The sequence below is a fragment of the Onthophagus taurus genome, chromosome 6 (assembly GCF_036711975.1).
Source record: "Onthophagus taurus isolate NC chromosome 6, IU_Otau_3.0, whole genome shotgun sequence".
Lineage (NCBI taxonomy): Eukaryota > Metazoa > Arthropoda > Insecta > Coleoptera > Scarabaeidae > Onthophagus > Onthophagus taurus.
In genome coordinates, this window is record NC_091971.1 from 12911790 (window position 1) to 12931451 (window position 19662).

Genomic DNA, 19662 nt, shown 5'->3' on the forward strand with positions numbered 1-19662 from the left:
CTCATTCCTTAATTTCAATAAATACGGCTTCCAGGAATTTTTAAATCAGCATCTTTTTTGACACTTTTAGGTTATACGAAAATGTAAGTTTTATTTCAACTTTTTTTTTCTTAACATTTTTCCAATCCAACCCAACAATTATTATACATCATTTTAAAGGGAAAGCTTTGAGCTTTAATTTAGAATAAGTCTCATTCCTTAATTTTAATAAATACGGCTTCCAGGATCTTTTAAATTAGCATCTTTTTTAACACTTTTAAGTTATACGAAAATGTAAGTTTTGTTTCAACATTTTTTTTCTTAATATTTTTCCAATCCAACCCAACAATTATTATACATCATTTTAAAGAGAAAGCTTTGAGCTTTAATTTAGAACAAGTCTTATTTGTTAATTTCAATAAATACGGCTTCCACGAATTTTTAAATTAGCATCTTTTTTGACACTTTTAGGTTGTACGAAAATGTAACTTTTGTTTCAACATTTTTTTTCTTAATATTTGTCCAATCCAACCCAACAATTATTATACATCATTTTAAAGAGAAAGCTTTGAGCTTTAATTTAGAACAAGTCTTATTTCTTAATTTCAATAAATACGGCTTCCACGAATTTTTAAATTAGCATCTTTTTTGACACTTTTAGGTTGTACGAAAATGTAACTTTTGTTTCAACATTTTTTTTCTTAATATTTGTCCAATCCAACCCAACAATTATTATATATCATTTTAAAGCGAAAGCTTTGAGTTTTAATTTAGAATAAGTCTCATTCCTTAATTTCAATAAATACGGCTTCCAGAAATTTTTAATTTAGCATCTTTTTTGACACTTTTAGGTTGTACGAAAATGTAACTTTTGTTTCAACATTTTTTTTCTTAATATTTTTCCAATCGAACCCAACAATTATTATACATCATTTTAAAGAGAAAGCTTTGAGCTTTAATTGAGAATAAGTCTCATTCCTTAATTTCAATAAATACGGCTTCCAGGAATTTTTAAATCAGCATCTTTTTTGACACTTTTAGGTTATACGAAAATGTAAGTTTTATTTCAACTTTTTTTTTCTTAATATTTTTCCAATCCAACCCAACAATTATTATACATCATTTTAAAGGGAAAGCTTTGAGCTTTAATTTAGAATAAGTCTCATTCCTTAATTTTAATAAATACGGCTTCCAGGATCTTTTAAATTAGCATCTTTTTTGACACTTTTAGGTTATACGAAAATGTAAGTTTTGTTTCAACATTTTTTTTCTCAATATTTTTCCAATCCAACCCAACAATTATTATATATCATTTTAAAGAGAAAGCTTTGAACTTTAATTTAGAACAAGTCTCATTCCTTAATTTTAATAAATACGGCTTCCAGGATTTTTTAAATTAGCATCTTTTTTGACACTTTTAAGTTATACGAAAATGTAAGTTTTATTTCAACTTTTCTTTTCTCAATATTTTTCCAATCCAACCCAACAATTATTATACATCATTTTAAAGAGAAAGCTTTGAGCTTTAATTTAAAATAAGTCTCATTCCTTAATTTCAATAAATACGGCTTCCTGAAATTTTTAAATTAACATCATTTTTGACACATTTAGGTTATACGAAAATGTAAGTTTTGTTTCCACTTTTTTTTTCTTAACATTTTTCCAATCCAACCCAACAATTATTATACATCATTTTAAAGAGAAAGCTTTGAACTTCAATTTAAAATAAGTTTCATTTCTTAATTTTAATAAACACGGCTTCCAGGAGTTTTTGAATTATCATCTTTTTTGACACTATGCGAAAATGTTAGTTTTTGCTCAATATGTTTTTTCTCAATATTCTATCAGATTTTCGTCGTTCTATAGATACAGGTCTGATAAATAAATATTCAAATTTACTGCGTCCACGAAAATGTCGTAGCGCAAGTTCAAAACAAGTGTTCTGCCAAAGCTCCAACTCCGCCACTCAAAATGTACTGCGTGCAATGTTTATTTATGTTGTAATGAAAGAAAGAACTGTTTTTTTGAATGTCATAATGTGATTTAGCTAAAGCAAGTGTTACTTATTTTCTAACGTAATAAAAAATGCTTTTGTGTACTACAAACTACTAATGTACTAATGCTAGACGGTACTCTCATTATCCCCCTGGAATATAATATTTTACTAAAATTGATTCCAAAGGCCTTTACTGAGTGTATTTTGATAGCGTTTTAATTCTGTCACAAATTTTCAAAATTTTTGACTTCTTGGGACACAAAGGGTTAAGTTAAATCTAAAGGAAATATGAAATTTGTAAAGTTAATCAAACATTACTATCCATCCCTTTATCTAAAAAAAGTTCTATTTGGAACATAAAATATATATATTTTTTGTGTAAATCAATCTGTCCCCAATTTTCTATAGTTTCCTTATCCTTCTCTCTAGAGAGATTAAGGCCAAGCTGCCTTTCTCTTTTCGTCGAAACGCGTCCCTCGGGACTTATGAGACAATATAAGCTAAGAAGTACGTGGTGCGAAGCACGACCCGAAATTGATTCAACTGGCCCCAAAGTCTCGGGTGGCCTTGTCCCTATTAGTTTTCCCGGCTGGTGTTGGGCCTGCGCCTTGTCGCTTTGGCGTCGTCCTCCAAGCGGATCCCGGAACACACAAAACGGACCGTGTCGTCGAGACGCTAAAAATCAGCGATCGAGTGGTTTCGCGAAGTGTGTTGTGTACTCCAAAAATCATCGTCACCCTTTTCGGCTACTTGTTGACCGTTGCGGTTCACTTCGCCCTCTGCCCTCGTTTCGGCAACGTTGGCACCATTGCGAATTTTCCACAACCAGAATAGAATCCGGGTACGGCGCATGTCTCCCGGAATAATTGGTAACTACAGCTTTTTTTTGTATGAACGAGCTACACAGTTTTTTTTTGATAGGAAAATCGTTGGGGTCATATTCTTGTCAGTTTTGATTTTGATATTTTAAACAATACATATTTAAATAAAAAAAATAATAAACAGAAAATTTTTATCATTTTCTTCATTACTTTCTCATTAATTAAGATTCCATCCTTAACAACTCTCAACCCATTTAACGTTTTATCACTACATAACTTCGAATTCAAATAAGAAGAATAAAGCTTTAAGTAAACCAAAGATGCAGAGTGATTTCTAGATATGCGTATAAAAAGTTAAACTGTATTTATAAGAATGATCTGAAAAAAATGCTTTATTTGAATTACCTAATATTAATAAAGCATTAGTAATTCTGGGACACTTGTATTGTTATGTAGATTACGTTTAATGTATTCATATTATCACTATACACATGTTATGATTAATTCTGTTAAACGTTCTTGGTTCATAATCGAGTCGAAATATTTGATAATTATTTTGGTTCTATAATATATTGATTTAATCGATATTGATACTTATTATCCCACTTCATATAGGATAACTATTAATAATACGATATATTCTAATAAATTCTAGAATTAATGTTACTCTCTGCTAAATCGCAGGTTAGAGATTGTCTTTCAAAACTTTCTGCTTTATTTCTTTATGGAAGACTGAAGATGTCAGCTGGGAGAATGAAGCCGAGGTTTTTATGGTACTGCCTCAAGCCTAAACGATCTCGGGTAGATCTTGGCTGCCTTTATGTTTAATCTTTACCGGTTGAGGGATTAAAGCCAAGGTTGTTTGTGACTACGGCGCTTTAATTGCAACCCTCTGCACTCGATATAATGTATTAGTTATGCAACCAGTCTTTCTGGTTAGATTTGGCAAAAATTCCTGTATAAGAATTGGCATTTTGAAAAACATATTAAGAATACATAAACAGAATTATTTCGATAATAACAATAAGTTTGACTTAAATGAATTGTAGGAAATAAAGAAATTCTTTTGAACTGTATTTAGGTTATTAGTAACTAGTGTTACCACCTCTGGCTATTATTGTAGCCTGACATCATCGTGGCATATCTTCAATTACAGATCTAATGGTTTCTTGAGTGATATCTTGAGTGCTGGATGCTGACTTCTAATCCTCCGTCCCATTATGTCCTGAAGATGCTCGATCGGGTTCAGATCTGGACTACAGGCTGGCCACTCGAAGACTTGAATATTAACATAATTTAAATATTCAGTAACAATATGTGCCGCATGTGGCCTTGCATTATCCTGCATAAGAATGAACCCATCGCTAATGTAAGGTGCAAAAGGCATCACAAAAGGTTGTAAAATGTTTGTTATATATCGTTCAGAATTCAAACGTCCACCATCAACGATAAAAAGTTCCATGCGAGCTGTTGAAGATGTGGTTTCTCGAATGTTACATGTGGAATATCTTTCATTTGGCCTTCTGTACACTCTTGGACGACGATCAGAACTTACAAGGCAAAAACGTGACTCATCCGCAAATAACACCTGCTCGCAATGATGGATTTCCCAATCCACGTGCCTTCTTGCAAAAGCCGATCTGTTTTTTCAGTGGTTTGCAGATAACCTGGGACCAGTAGCTGCTGCCCGAGGTTGTAAATTTTGAGTACGAAGTCTTCTTCTTATTGTATCTTAACTAACAGCAGTGCCATGAACCTTGCTTAGTTGTATTTGGATGCTTCGTGCAGTAGTGAACGAAGCATTAAATATGGATCCTCCACCGCATTTGTAGCTCGTGGCCTGCCTTGGCCATGTCGTCTAGATGAATCGTTGGTCCCTACAAGTCTCTCCAGAACCCCACCGACCGTTGTATGAGCCACGCCAAACCTTCTGCCAAGTTCGCAATTTGTTAGTTCTTCATTGGACAAAGTTACAATTTAAACACTATTTAATCAATTTCGTCTAGCACGTTCCATTATGTATTGCACGATTGACAGTTATCTTATCAATTGGTAAAACAATTAAAAACAGTGCTTACATTTATTTTAGAAGTGAGGCTAAAAACAGGCCCCTCATGAAAAGCTGCTATGATTTCAAAATTAAATAAAGACGGACAAATCCTATACAAGAGGCGTAATAATGAACAAATGTTGGGTAAATTAATTTTTAAACTTAGGTTATGTTGTGAAACTCCCAGTAATTCGAATAAATATAACTCGGCAAAGCTTTGAAATTAATTTTGCCAACATTGGTTACGAAATAACGATGTTGCAGCATTTTTTAGACAATTTAATTGTATATTATCATGAAAACCAATTTTTTCATTTCCAACGTCCAGAAATAGTTTGAAAAATATATAATGTTTACTATGTGTTAAGAATAATGTGAAATTTTTGAAGTACTTTAGGTATATACAAGGTTTTTGATGTTACTTTTGGCAATTTTATTGATGTGTTTGTTTATGAGTAACTCCAACAAAGTTTCAAAGATGTCGGATGAAGTAGTTGTTAATTGCTATTACCTTAAGAAGTAAGCTTGGCAAGTATCATATTCAAATTAGGTGTTATTTGTTTTGTAAGTATCCTTGACAATGGGATACTTAGAGTAAAACTTCGAACCTTATTTATGGATTGTAATTTGTATGTCAAGCTAATCAAATTTTGTCTCCACCCGAAGATTGAAGCCAGGGTTGTTTACCTAAATGACGTAGAGAATTAAATCATGCTAATTTCATGTTCAGCAGTAATTTACATGTGTCATTTGGAGCATTTAGTTTCTGCTGTGGTTTTATGAATAATTTAGAAGGCAGATCAAGTTTATGTAAAGTCAAGTTTAGGAAATAAGGAGCTGGTCTTTAAAAAGATACATAGAAGAAATAGACATTTTACTCGTTCATCAAGGTAAGGTGATAGATGATTTTGACAATTCTGATTTTTGAATGTGGTGGTTAAGGTTTATAATTTGGCATAAAAAGCTTGAAACGGTTCTTAGGTTGTTATTGTCCAGTTACCATACACCGCCATAAAGAGATTTGTACCACTTGTTTGACAACGCAAATTTAGATAAAAATAAACATTTGGAAAACTATCTTAAATATACAAGCGAAAGAAGGCCAACCCAACCCGGCTGTGGACTACAAAAAAGTAATTACTAAAACAGTAAATTAATACATGACAGGACTCAAAGAGATAGATATAAGATGAGATAGAAGTTGACCATTCAAGACTACCTCAAGTATTTTTCCAAAGATTGGTAGGATAGATATTGGCCTATAATTTGAGGGCTATAATTTGATATTTAATTATTTAATCTCTCTAGTTAGTCTATGATAGCTCTCTAGTTGGTCATTTAGAAGGTTATAATTTTTTTCTTTATTATGTTTCATTATTTCTTACATCTCCAGTAGATCTATTTTAAAGCCCTTTTGACATGCATGTATCAATTTGGCATCCTTATAATTAATTTGGTGTCCCGTTTCCAACTTATGTTTGTATATGTTTGACTGAGGTTTGGATTTATGTTCATGTAACCGTGTCCCTAATTTTTGCCCTATATACAGGGTGTCACACAAAAAACGCCCCAAGCTGTAACTCTGTCATTTATATTCCGATTTTCATGACCGAGACATCAAATGAAATGGTTTGATGAATACTATGGTTCATGCTACAAATAAATTTTTTTCAAGGCCATCTTCAATTTTAAGCGATTATTAACTTTTGTTTTTCAAATTGCTCCATATATTTGTCTTCACGTCATTAGATAGAGATTGTTTTTCTGAATCCACTGATGTGCAATACATCCACTTTGAATGTAATTTTAGCAGAATAAAGACACCTGTATATACAGGTTGTCGCACAAGAACGCCGTAAGCTGTAACTCTGTCATTTACCTTCCGATTTTTATGAACGAGGCAACAAATGAAATGGTTTGATGAATGCTATGATTCATGCTACAAATAAACTCTTTCCAACGCCATCTTCGATTTCAAGCGATTATCAACTTTTGATTTTCAAATTGCTCGGCATGTTTTTCTTCACGTTACGGGATAGAAATTGTTTTCTGAGCCCATTGATGTACAATACATTAACATTAATTGTAATTTTAGCAGAGAAAAACAATTAAAACATTTTCCGAACATTGTCTTAGTCAATTCTGTAATACTGCAGTGTGCCATGGAAAAAAATAACACGCAAAACTGATAACACTCATTAAATGCTATTTTAATGCCCAAGCAGTTGTAAATGATACTTATAAGTTGGTTTTTCATTTATCCCATGGCACACTACAGTATAACACAAGTGACTTTAAGAGAATGTTCAGAAACTATTTTAATGTTTTTCTATGCTACAATTACAATTAATGTTGATTGAAAATTGGAAGGTAAATGACAGAGATACAGCTAGCGGCGTTCTTGTGTGACACCCTGTATATGCCATTGCAGTTATTACAACTAACTGAGTAAATTCCAGATTTTTCCATAATACTTTCATTGTTGTTTTTATTAATTTGAGAGCAAGGACAGTAGAATCTAACAGGACTGCTACATCCATTGTTGTGACAACCTGCCCGCAAACTACGTCACACCATTTTCCACGCCCAGCTGTTGTTATGGTCTATGCGTTTGCTGTGTATTTTTAGAGGTTATATCCTAGACGTATTCATATTATTTTTGAAGTTTTATGTTTTTAGACGTATTAATGTCTATCATATAACCTCTAAAAATGCAGACATTTACCAGGCGTGACAAATAGTGTGACGTAGACTGCGGGCAACCAATCCCTAGTGGACTACAAAAAAACAATGGATGTAGCAGTCCTGTTAGATTCTACAGTCCTTGTTTGAGAGTAGATTTAGCAAGGTGTTATTGTTGGAAAAAGCCAGAGATACATTGTATTTGGAAAATATATGCTTAGTTTGGAAGGTTATAGGAGTGAAGGGAATAGATCGATGGATAGCATTTTTTGTGTTGGTGGTATAGAGAGGGTCTCTTTTTAATTGTATATTATGGATGTATTTATTGATGATTTTGAGTGGAAAGTTGTTTTGCTGAGCGAGCTTATAAATATAGTTAAATTCGTGTATACGATCATCGTTTGACAAAGGATATTCCAACGCTTTATGAATCAAAAAGCTGAAATTAGTTAGGAATGGTGGTCGCGATGTTAGTAGGTTTTCTATACAGGGTGTCCAATTAGTGCGATATCGGACGATATCTCCTTACAGGGTGTCGCTAGAAGAAAATGTTTATACAGGGTGAGTCAGAAAGAATGGGAACTCCGAATACCGGAGATACTAGACACCAAAATATGATGTTTTAACCTAACATGTCTTATACAAATGTCGGTGGTTTTTAATACACAGGGTGTTGAAAGTTAAATTTTTATTTCGAAATTTCTTGATGATTTTGAAGGTTTTTGTACTATTAACATAAAATTTGGTAGTTAGATGTTTTCGAGCATGAGAAATACGAATTTGAAATTTGTTTTGTGATTACTCGTAGAGGGCGCTAGATACACACTGTACGTTTGAGATATCAAGTCATGACTATTTTGTCAGTTGAGGTAACTGAATTAGAACCAGAAATCTGAAGGAGTTTTCAATTCTGCACAAAAAAGGTACTCTTGCTTACATTGTCTAAGTCTACTGGTTTCTAAGTTATCTGCTTTTAATTGTTTCAAAGTAATTTTAAGGTTAACATTTAAAATCACTAACACACAGTAACTATAGCAATTAGTAACGATAACAATAACAATTAATTAATAACAATAGAATATTGTGACCATTTTCAAAAATCCGGTGGACTTAAATCTGGATTTCTCACTATTAAAAAACTCATTATGTCGTGGCATTTTCAAATTGGTAATAACTTTATTGTTGGTAAAAATAATTATTGCACACGGAAATTAGCTCAATGTTGACAATTAACAGGCAATTGTCGAAACATAAGCGGAAAAATAACCCAACTTTGCTTATGTTAAAAAATAAATATTTTAGAAGAAAAAATACATTTAAAAGGAAATAATTCGAAAACCGATAGACTTAGACAATTTGAATAAGAGTACCTTTTTTATGTAAAATTGAATGCTCTTTGTGATTTGCACCTCTTATTGGTCGTAGCTGTTGAGTCAAAAAACTTATGATTTGATTTATCAAACGAGCAGCGTGTATCTAGCGCCCTCTACAAACAATAACAAAACAAGTTTCAAATTCGTATTTCTCATGCTCGAAAACATAAAACTACCAAATTTTATGTTAATAGTACAAAAACCTTCAAAATTATCAAGAAATTTCGAAATAAGAATTTAACTTTCAACACCCTATGCCTCGAAAACCACTCACATTTGTATAAGAGATGTTACGTTAAATCATTATATTTTGGTGTCTAGTATCTCCGGTATTCGGATTTCCCATTCTTTCTGACTCACCCTGTATATAAAGTTGCTTGGTGCTCGAAGGTGCATAACCTAAAAATATTTTTGTTTATACAGGGTGTTGCAAAAACTATGGAATGGCTCATATTTTTTTATCTTAAATTATTCGCCAAGTAATAAGGTTTGTTTTTTATAAAGCATGTCCTATACCTATACAAATAGGTATGATTTTATTTTTTAGACTTAAGTTCTTCGTTTTACTGATAAATTTCTCGGTGTTATTTATGGAGTGTGTTGGTGTGAAATCAACTATTTTAAAGATGGTTAGCATAAATTTAGCTAGTTTTTCAGTAGGTGTACGATGTAATAGGTCTGATTGGTAAATCTTTCTTGTGTAGTTTTGGCAATAAATATAGGGTGGAACTCTACATTGATGATGGTGTAACACCGAACCCGGTACCGAAAAAATAAATTGATTAAAGCAAGTAAGAAGTTTTAACTTTAATATTATTACAACCAAATTTTGTAATAACTAAACCTTACAGCAAACAGACATATTACAATGACAACTTTGTTTTTGTTGAATGTTTGATTTTACTGACAAATGTAATTCATGGCTCAATTTTAGGAACCATGTATCTAATTTATGAAACCCACTTGTGTGCTTACAACAAACACGTATAGCTCAATATACCAAAGTTATGGAGCTAACTTAAACATGTCGCAATCTCGAGTAATCGTGATGAGATTGCTCAATTTGTCTAAAAGGAATCTATAATATCTCCTATTCCTTGTAGAGCTCTAAATAATAACTTTTGTTATTATAGTTTGATTCAATTTCCGAACTTTCGGTAAGTCATTTTTTTTTAAATCGATTTATCATTTATGTCAAAAAGGAAATTGACTTGTCACAACTTTTATATTTTCGCTTTTATTTGTGTCAAACGATAAATATTGGTTCATTTTAACGAAATTTGTTGCTTCCATTTTAAAATGAACGAGGTGTGTCTAAAGACGATAAGTAATTTGGTCGACGTTGAGAAAATAACGTAAACTTTAGACGAGGGGCAAAGCAAACAAATTTATAGGGGCGTTGCTCAAGGTGGAAAGCTGTAAATTTTATCTGTTTACTAGATAAGTTGGGAAAGAGGCACGCGAAAGGCATGCGTTTACAAGGGTAGTTTCTGCGAAAGTTTTTTGAAACAAAAAGGGTTGAAATTGTAACTGAAAGATTAATTTTTCATATTGAAATAAAAATAAAAATTCGCTTTTGAGATGTATGAAGCGTGAAGTTTTGGTTTACCTCTGGTTATTCGGGATAATGACATGTTTAATTTAGAGTACATAGACCACTACGAACGTGCCTTGCAGATAACGAAAGCAATGAATATTCAGGGAACCCCACTGTCAATCGGTGAATAATTGCGATGCATTTGCATATTCGACACTGTACAAAAATACGCTTGATGCATTCGGTTTATTGTGAGTTGCGCATTTCCCACCAATAAGTCATCGGTACAGAAAAGGCAAATAAAACGTTTCGGACCAAATTTTTCCAAACAAACACAACGATCGATAACGTAACTCATTTACGTTTTAAAATCAAATCTTTTCTGTTCGATAAAAATGTACTTTAAATAAGGAAGAAAATTTTCGGTAAAGAAACTGCTTGCTCATTATTTGCAGTTTCCAGGGACATAACTTCCAATTACTTAGGCAACTTCCTTCTCGCTAAAAGCCGCGTTTGAGTGAGCTTTCAAACGAAGAAAGGGCACCTTTCACCCCAGCCGTGTTCCTTTATTATTTCGTCATCCCCTTTTGTTTAAAATTTTTTGTTTCATTCTTGCGTTATACCCTAAACGATAATTTAATGATTAAAATGAAGAAATTCTAAATTTCTTTCTGTCAATTCAAATAATACTTTTTATAACTCGATGAAAAATTCGACATCTAAAACAATAAACGTATAAAGACAATTTTTGAAACTAGTTCACGGTATTGCAATATCCGAATTGGATTTGATATCACTTCTCTTGGTACACCGGCTGTGTCCAATGTTCATGTGGACTTGATTATTGCTTTGGAAAGCTACGTAACAGGTGGTACTAAACTTTTATCGCTGAGATAGGTATTGACGTATTTTCTTTTAGTTTTAGATCAAACTAAGTAGAGATGTTGAACACGTATTGAAACCGCATAACTTTTGAAGCCCTATTAAAATACAAGTTCAACAAACTCTCGGTCTTGAGGTATGTAGTTGGATTCCGCACGATTTGCATGACAGATTCCGATGGCAACTGGCCAGAGAGAAAATCGAGATACATACCAAGCAAGAAATTGGAGTTTAACTTAGCATCTTGAAATTAACATTTCAATTTAAAAAGTTTCAACATAATTTTGTTACTTTATCGATACTTAGCGGTTTGAATTTGTATTCAATTTCATGATTACCCTAGAAAAATTTAAATTACAAATGACCCTTGCCGAAATAATTAGACGCCGCGACCGGGGACTGCGAGACGTTTAACCACCCCCGAGGGGGTAGCAAGTGCAGTCGTGTTTAATTACTTCCGCCCCCGATTTCGACCTCCACCCCTGAAAACAGTCGTTAGCTCACTATCTAACAGTGCAAATGGGAACTTTATCCGCCGGGCGGAGAAACTGTCTTACACCGAGAGACCGAGTTGCTGCAAACGATGGCGATCGGAAATTTTGGCAATCGCGGTTATTGATTGCTTATTGGATTCGTTTCTCATTTAGAACACCATCGTAATTATGGAAACGAATAGAACTGAGTTTTCCAACGTGCGCTAGTTAACAGGAAAGGAAGGACTTAATCAGGATGCATACTGTTCGCAAACTGGGAAATAGACCATAAAACCACACATTTCGTTCGCTGTAATTGCCCTGATATGAAACGTTTCGATGAGACGCATCCTTTCCAACATCACTCTTTTGAATATCCTCTCGTAATATAGCCCATTCACTGTAGCGCCTAGAGCTATATAAATGGCCTCGAGTAACGTATGTATGTGCGAAGCGTAGAAGTTAGATTACGTCCATCGTATGAAGTATGTATATCATAACGTCCTTATATTACGATACATTTTCTGACAGGATAAAGCATATTTTATTTTCTCGATGCTTTATTATATCGAAATCAATTATTACAACGATTTGATTCATTCCGATTGATGAAATATTATTTCAACTATCTAATACAAGCTTTTTATATTCACCGCTATTTAGGAGCACTCCTTGTATGAGTATTCTCTCCTTCCACTTCAGACGTACCTTCATCGTATATATTTGAAAGTCTTGCATCTTCACTTTTCTTTGATGTTCGTAGATCTTAAACTTGTTGAGCGGAGAATCTTAGGATCACGTTTCAGCACGATTCGTTGTAGTGTCACTTTGTTACGAACACTTAACCTACTTAAGAATGGAAATAAAAGGAAATGTGTAATTTTGAATCAAACATAAATGATAGAAATCTATCTTGAGTGGAAAAGAAATAAAAAAGTAAAATTGAATTAAATCATTTTTGGTGAAAATGACATTTTATACGATGCTACTTTATTATTAATAGTTTTAAGATGAAATTTTGGTTAGAAATTAGTTGGTAAAAATAACACAAACCAATTCTGCCTAAACTACAGCATGGAAGAACTATGAATAAGATATGGCTAGGTGGCTAATTAAATCCATTATGGCTTTAACCATTAAGTACATCATCATTGTAGCTCTTCATTTTTTGTGTCTCTTTTCATCTCACCAAATCTGTACCTTAAACCAAACCCAACCCAACCTTAGTAGTGTCTTATCTTTTTTATATTTTACTTAGCTCTGCTGTTTTTCCTGTTAGATTTGTTGTTAACCAATAATCTTCATGCTCGGGCCTTCCCCTCTCTTCTGTTTATTTTTGTCTTTCTTCTCCTTTTGATTGTGCCAACCTCTTTGATCTTTTTGCACAGTATGATAAAGTCCACAAAAGCTGGTCAATATAGCGCATCGTTTCAAAATATATTTGAAGCTGTCAAAAATTTTTTCTGCCTAAACAACTGCATGGAAGAACTATAGGCCAAGAAGTAGTGGATAAGCTTGCATATATGGCTAGGTGGCTAATTAAATCCATTATTGCTGTAACCATTAAGTACATCGCCATTTTTTCATCTTCATTTTTTGCTTCTCTTTCCATCTTACCAAATCTATATCTTAAACCAAACCAAACCCAACCCAACTCGCACATTTTTTTGTAGAAAATGATTTCTAAAACTTAATAGTATCTTATCTTCATCCAGGAATTTGCCCTAATCCAACGCTTTCCAATCAATTTTTGTTACACCTTATTTCGATTGTTTATATTTTACTCAACTCTGCTGTTTTTGCTGTTAGATTTGTTGTTAACCAATATTTGAGACATCTTCTTGCTCGGGCCTTCCTCTCTCTTCTGTTTATCGTTTTCTTTCTTCTCCTTTTGATTGTGCCAACCTCTTTGATCTTTCTGCGCAGTATGACAAAATCTACAAAAGCTGGTCAATATAGCACATCGTTTCAAAATATATTTGAAGCTGTCAAAAAATTATTTCTGCCTAAACAACTGCATGGAAGAACTATAGGCTAAGAAGTAGCGGATAAGCTTGCATATATGGCTAGGTGGCTAATTAAATCCATTATTGCTGTAACCATCTTACCAAATCTATACTTTAAACCAAATCAAACCCAACCCAACTCGAACATTTTTTTGTAGAAAAAGATTTCTAAAACTTAATAGTGTCTTATCTTCATCCAGGAATTTGCCCTAATCCAATGCTTTCCAATCAATTTTTGTTATACCTTATTTCGACTTTTTATATTTTACTCAGCGCTGCTGTTTTTGCTGTTAGATTTATTGTTAACTAATATTTGAGACATCTTCTTGCTCGGGCCTTCCCCTCTCTTCTGTTTATTTTTTTCTTCCTTCTCCTTTTGATTGTGCCAACCTCTTTGATCTTTTTGCACGGTATGATAATGTCCACAAAAGCTGGTCAATATAGCGCATCGTTTCAAAATATATTTGAAGCTGTCAAAAATTTTTTCTGCCTAAACAACTGCAAGAAAGAACTATAGATCAAGAAGTAGCGGATAAGCTTGCATATATGGCTAGGTGGCTAATTAAATCCATTATTGCTGTAACCATTAAGTACATCACCATTTTTTCATCTTCATTTTTTGCTTCTCTTTCCATCTTACCAAATCTATACCATAAATCAAACCAAACCCAACCCAACCCGAACATTTTTTTGTAGAAAAAATTTCTAAAACATAGTAGTGTCTTATCTTCATCCAGAAATTTACCCTAATCCAATGCTTTCCAATCAATTTTTGTTACACCTTATTTTGACGTTTTATATTTTACTCAGCTCTGCTGTTTTTGCTGTTAGATTTGTTGTTAACCAATATTTGAGACATCTTCTTGCTCGGGCCTTCCCCTCTCTTCTGTTAATTTTTTTCTTTCTTCTCCTTTTGATTGTGCCAACCTCTTTGATCTTTTTGCACAGTATGATAAAGTCCACAAAAGCTGGTCAATATAGCACATCGTTTCAAAATATATTTGAAGCGGTCAAAAGTTTTTGAGGTTACTAATTGTTACTTTATTTTATTATTCGAAATTGTAAAAAGCAAAGTTCCGGAACTTTTTTAGTTCTTGGTTTGGATGGACGATTTACAATAAATCCTAGTTGTAATCGGAATTCCTTTTGCTTCATGCTTGCCTCTTTTTATTTAGTAGTTTTGATAAAGCTTTGAACCTGAAGAAACAACATTACTCTGATTTAGTACTAAATATACTCTCTTTCATCTATCAGTGTAAATGTTATACTATAATACAAACAACGGTATTTATTAAATTTCTGTTAAGAAAGGTTAAAGAACTTCTTTAATTTGTTCCTCAATACCACACACTTCTTTTATTTTCAATTAAATATTGGTCCACATACATAACATCTGTTATTTTCCCCACGATGTTTCAAATTGTTTGTTTGTCTATGATTTATTTGGTGCCTTTCGTATAGTTAAGCAAAACTTATGAGTTTACTTCAGCATAAGTTTCTATTTTTCAGCAAAGTTTTTGATTTTGCTTCTTTTACGGTTTTGGCAGAATCCTATTGACATGATGATCTAAGGTTTATTTGCGAGGCATATGCTAATTCCACTGACTATATGTTATTACGTTTTATTACATATTATTATTATTATAATTTTGCCAATTTTGACAATTTTAAAAAGATTCTGTACAAAATTCATTCAAAATATTATTGAAATTGAGGTTGCTCATAAATTCGTATTGCAATAACAATCTTGGGAAGACTTCTAAATCACAGTTTCATCCCCAGTGAACTGGTAACTTTTACCAGTATTCAAAATATTACCGATAAAAGGAAATACATATGTTCACTTATCTTGTTTCTTTCTGGAGGTGTGACATGTCAGTTAAAAATGGCTGGCTATCCTTGATCTTGAGGGAACAACAGGGTATTCTTCGGTGTTAGATGTTTAGGATTCTCGGGTCCTTCGGGAATAGGATGGAAGATTGGACTCGAACTCAGGTATGGTTTCGATTTCTTCGAAGATAATTCAGAAACGCTTGCTTACTTTTGCTTGATAAAAAAAATTGAGTTGTCAAAAAAAAATAGAAAATTTAAGGTTAATTTGACGTAGATTCGACAACGCTTGGCTCTAGTCAAATTTGAACTCCCTCCGTTGTCAATTTGCGCGGCCTTATATACCCTTTTTGGACAAAGGCTTCTTGGATATCCGAATTTGATCGTCTCAGTTTGAATGTGGGCTCTCCGATTGGTTGATTAAGTAGCGGGAATTATAAATTACACAGGTTAGCCAAAATAATTAATTTTTTTAAAGAAAATAACTGTCAATTTTAAAAATATTCGAATTTATTAATAAACTTTAAATTTGATTAAGATTCTGTAATTTTGTAGCAAATTTTTCGTTTTTTTAGATATACTCGCTTTCGGGTGTCAATTTCCTTTGAAAAAGTCGTAATTTAATGTTGAAATAAAAAATTGGAATTTAAGTATATAAAATGATACAGAAATGGATGAAATTGCGGCCTATGGGGTGAATCGATATAATCTATCGATTTTGCATGTTTTTAGAATCTAAAATCGTCTGAAAAGTCGCCAAAATTAATACCTGTCAAAATGTAAATGACAAGGTCAAATTTGAAGGTCATGGATATTTAAGGAATTATTTCTTTCTTGCACATCGCCCTAATTTTATTTAAATCTAAACGAAAATTATAACAAAACGTAACTATTTAGCCTAATCTATAATATTAAAGATCTTAAATTTAATTAGTCTTTTCTGTTTTTTCGGAAACAGGGATTTTATTACAATATGTAAAATAACAACAAGACAAGAGTTCAATAAAAAATGACCCTTTATAAAATTACATTATAATTTTATTATTTTATAAAAATTGGTCATACTAGACCACAGAGAGCATAATCCTTATTATCTAACAAGCTATTCTTCTTTGTTGCATTCCAGGGGTCCATTTATAACAATTAAATAAGTTGTAGTCTACTATTCTATTTCCGCTAATAGATGCCGCTAAACAAACTATATCTGTCAAAGGTTGTAAAATAGGTGAATTTATCAGATTAAATTAACTGGTATATTCTAAACCAGACGTAATAAATATTACGAAAGATTAAGTATTATTTGTTTCTTTAATACGATTAGTTTATTTGCTTAATTAGTACCCTGCGAGTTCAGTTCTTATTTATGGAAAGTGTTTTAAATCTTTATAATCAGAAACGCAAACCAAATTTATTTTATATTTTTGGTAACAAAAACATTAATTACGATATTTTCAAAACGGAACTTTTATGACTTTTATTAGGTTTTAGTACCATATCGATAAAAGTACATCTTCAATACAAATCAGATTGTTATCAACTGTACTAGCACAACTTAACGAGAAAAATATCTCGACAGTACAAAAAGAAAACATGAAAAATCATCTATAGTATGTTCAAAAAAGTCCGAAGCTTACGTGCAACTATGCCAACATACGTCAGATCGATGTCGTTTCGTTGTTGGTACGGCAGAGTGGCGCGCGGTGGCGCCGCTTGCACCGCGGCGAAAAGCTCTCTCTGCCAGAGCTTTTCAGTTTGACGTCATGGGCGGCGCGGTCGGGACGTGAAAGCTCCGTCTAAGTTTCGGTTTAAAAGCAGCGGCTTTCGCGAGTTCGCGTTCTAATGCGAAAGACGGTCCGGCGGCGGTTCTTATGATTATTTAAAATTTTAAAAAAAAATTGTAGATGATAAAAATAAACGCGAATAATTATAAATTAAATGAGTAAACTTTAAAATTGAAAATTTATGATAATTATACGGTTTAAATAAAATAAATTTTAAATGGATAAAGTTAAAATAATGTAATGAATTAAAAAGTTGATTTTAATGGTGATTTAAAGGGAAAGGTATTTCTTTAAAATAAGATTTCTCATTTGCGATGAGGATTTTTTTTGAGATTGAATATGTAATTTAATCTATTTTCGAGGATACACGTCCCGATTTGTTTAGACGAGGATTTTTATTCTAAGGAACGGGAAAAGCTTATATCTCGGAATTGAATACGTCCAACGTTCTAGGTGTTTCAACATAGACAATATTGAGGGCAGGTTCTGTTTCTTGACACTTCAATTTACTGGGAAGGACGTGTTTACAATACTGTTAACGTTGTTACTCTATATTTTGCGTTAAAGAAATTTCTTTGTTTAGAATTTGAAATTTATTTTCGAAACTTCCTTATTTAAAATTAAATTTGTTCGGATTTAATTTCGAAACGAACATTTTGTTTCATGCTGTCACAATGTTTTCAGGAAAGATTATTTACGTTCAACGCCCACTCTCTGATATAGTAGTCTTGTAATTTATTTTCCCCCGGATCCTTTATTCCACACCGGACTTTATCCGTAAAACATTTCGGTTAAATCATTTTCTACAAACTCGTATTGTCGCGACATCGAAACAATTCAACTTCAAAAACAATAGGAAACATTTTAATAAATCCCAAAAATCAAGTTATAAAAAATATATTAAAATAAAAATTAAATTTAATTAATTTTTTCAGAATTAAAAAATAAATAAAAATTTAAATGATTTTCTTCTTGCTGTGATATTAAAAAAAAAACCAAAAAAAAAGCGCCGCTTCTCGTTATTTCTATAAAAAAAATTGCTAATAAAAAGTGTAGTTTAAAGTTTACGTTCTAAATTAATCAAAAATATTAAAAATTTATTGTAAATCCGAGCCAAGTGCCTTTTTTCTTATATGCGTTCCTCGAATACAACTGAAGCGATGGTCGAGTCCAACTCAAAGTGCAACAGACACTCGGTCCACAACAATAACGGAACGAGTACCACTAGTACAACGGAGAAGACCTCTTTAATGTCCAAACGACGTAGACACAAGACGGTCCACTTCGGCGACAACTTGTTGCTACAAGTGTGCACAAACGCAAACCTACAGTCTCACATGGGTTATCACAAACTCGAACCGAACGTTCAGCAACTTTTCAGTTTTATCGAGAGCGTTCTTAGCGCTTGGGTTGCCGAGGAAGGTTTAACGTCGCAAGGAGAGGTCAGCGAGACCGATGAAAAAACTTTACAGCGGAAACGATACAAAAAACAACTCGCTAAAATTAAAAGATTAGATATTCGAAGATTAGTTTTGGACGTTTCAAAATTAGATGGCACTAGGTTTTTGGGTAACTTAAGATATCGACACATACATTGGAAAGGAAATCCAGATCCAGATGGATGCAATGAATTATTTTTAAGAAAGGTATTGTTATTTTAATTTTAGTCATAAATCGAAATTTATTTATATGAAATGTTCCAAATGATGTCAACATGTTATGGCAAACTATGATAATCCACGAAATTCTGTTTCTACATAATGCTTAACTAATTAATGAATCTCATTAAACATATTGGATTGATTAATAGTATGATTTGAAACGTTACCTTTAAACAGTACAAATTCTTGCAGTTCAAATTAAATAACTTAATATAAAAGTGAATAATGTTAAAAATAGAAAAAAATATTTCTATTGAAAGCTGCAAAGTTTAGATTTTTCAAATTTCTATTAATATTGCTCATTGTATTTGATCTTAACCAAAATTGTACGAATTGTGTCGTAGCATTTCTTAGTTTGTACTGTTTGAACAACTGGAATGGACCGTTTTTTATTTCCAATATGTAGCAGAGCAACCTTTAGACTATATTTTGAACCATCGATGAACCAAACGCCTCCTTTCGATCAAACGCTGTATTCATAGCATCAAATAAGTCGTTGATGTCATCGTAGAAACACATGTTACTTTCTTTCTTGAAGAATTGTTGAAGCGTTTTATTTATTTTCCTATATACAGCGACTCCTGTTCTACT

General features: G+C 32.6%; 1 protein-coding gene across 13 annotated transcripts in view; it reads left to right on the top strand.

Annotated features, from left to right (window-relative positions):
• Positions 1-19662, top strand: part of LOC111417827 (still life) — a 159711-nt gene that overhangs the window by 13740 nt on the left and 126309 nt on the right. Inside the window, exon 1 of one of the 13 annotated variants that reach the window (XM_071196984.1) lies at positions 2647-2844. The exons of 10 other annotated variants lie outside the window; for them this stretch is intronic. Coding sequence is in view for 2 of the 3 variants with exons in the window: in XM_071196983.1 (XP_071053084.1) it covers positions 18544-19056 (513 nt within the window). In the remaining variant the exon portion in view is untranslated. Of the gene's footprint in view, positions 1-2646; positions 2845-17431; positions 19057-19662 lie in introns of those variants that run through there. 2 more of the 13 variants (XM_071196983.1, XM_071196986.1) reach the window with 2 other exon arrangements.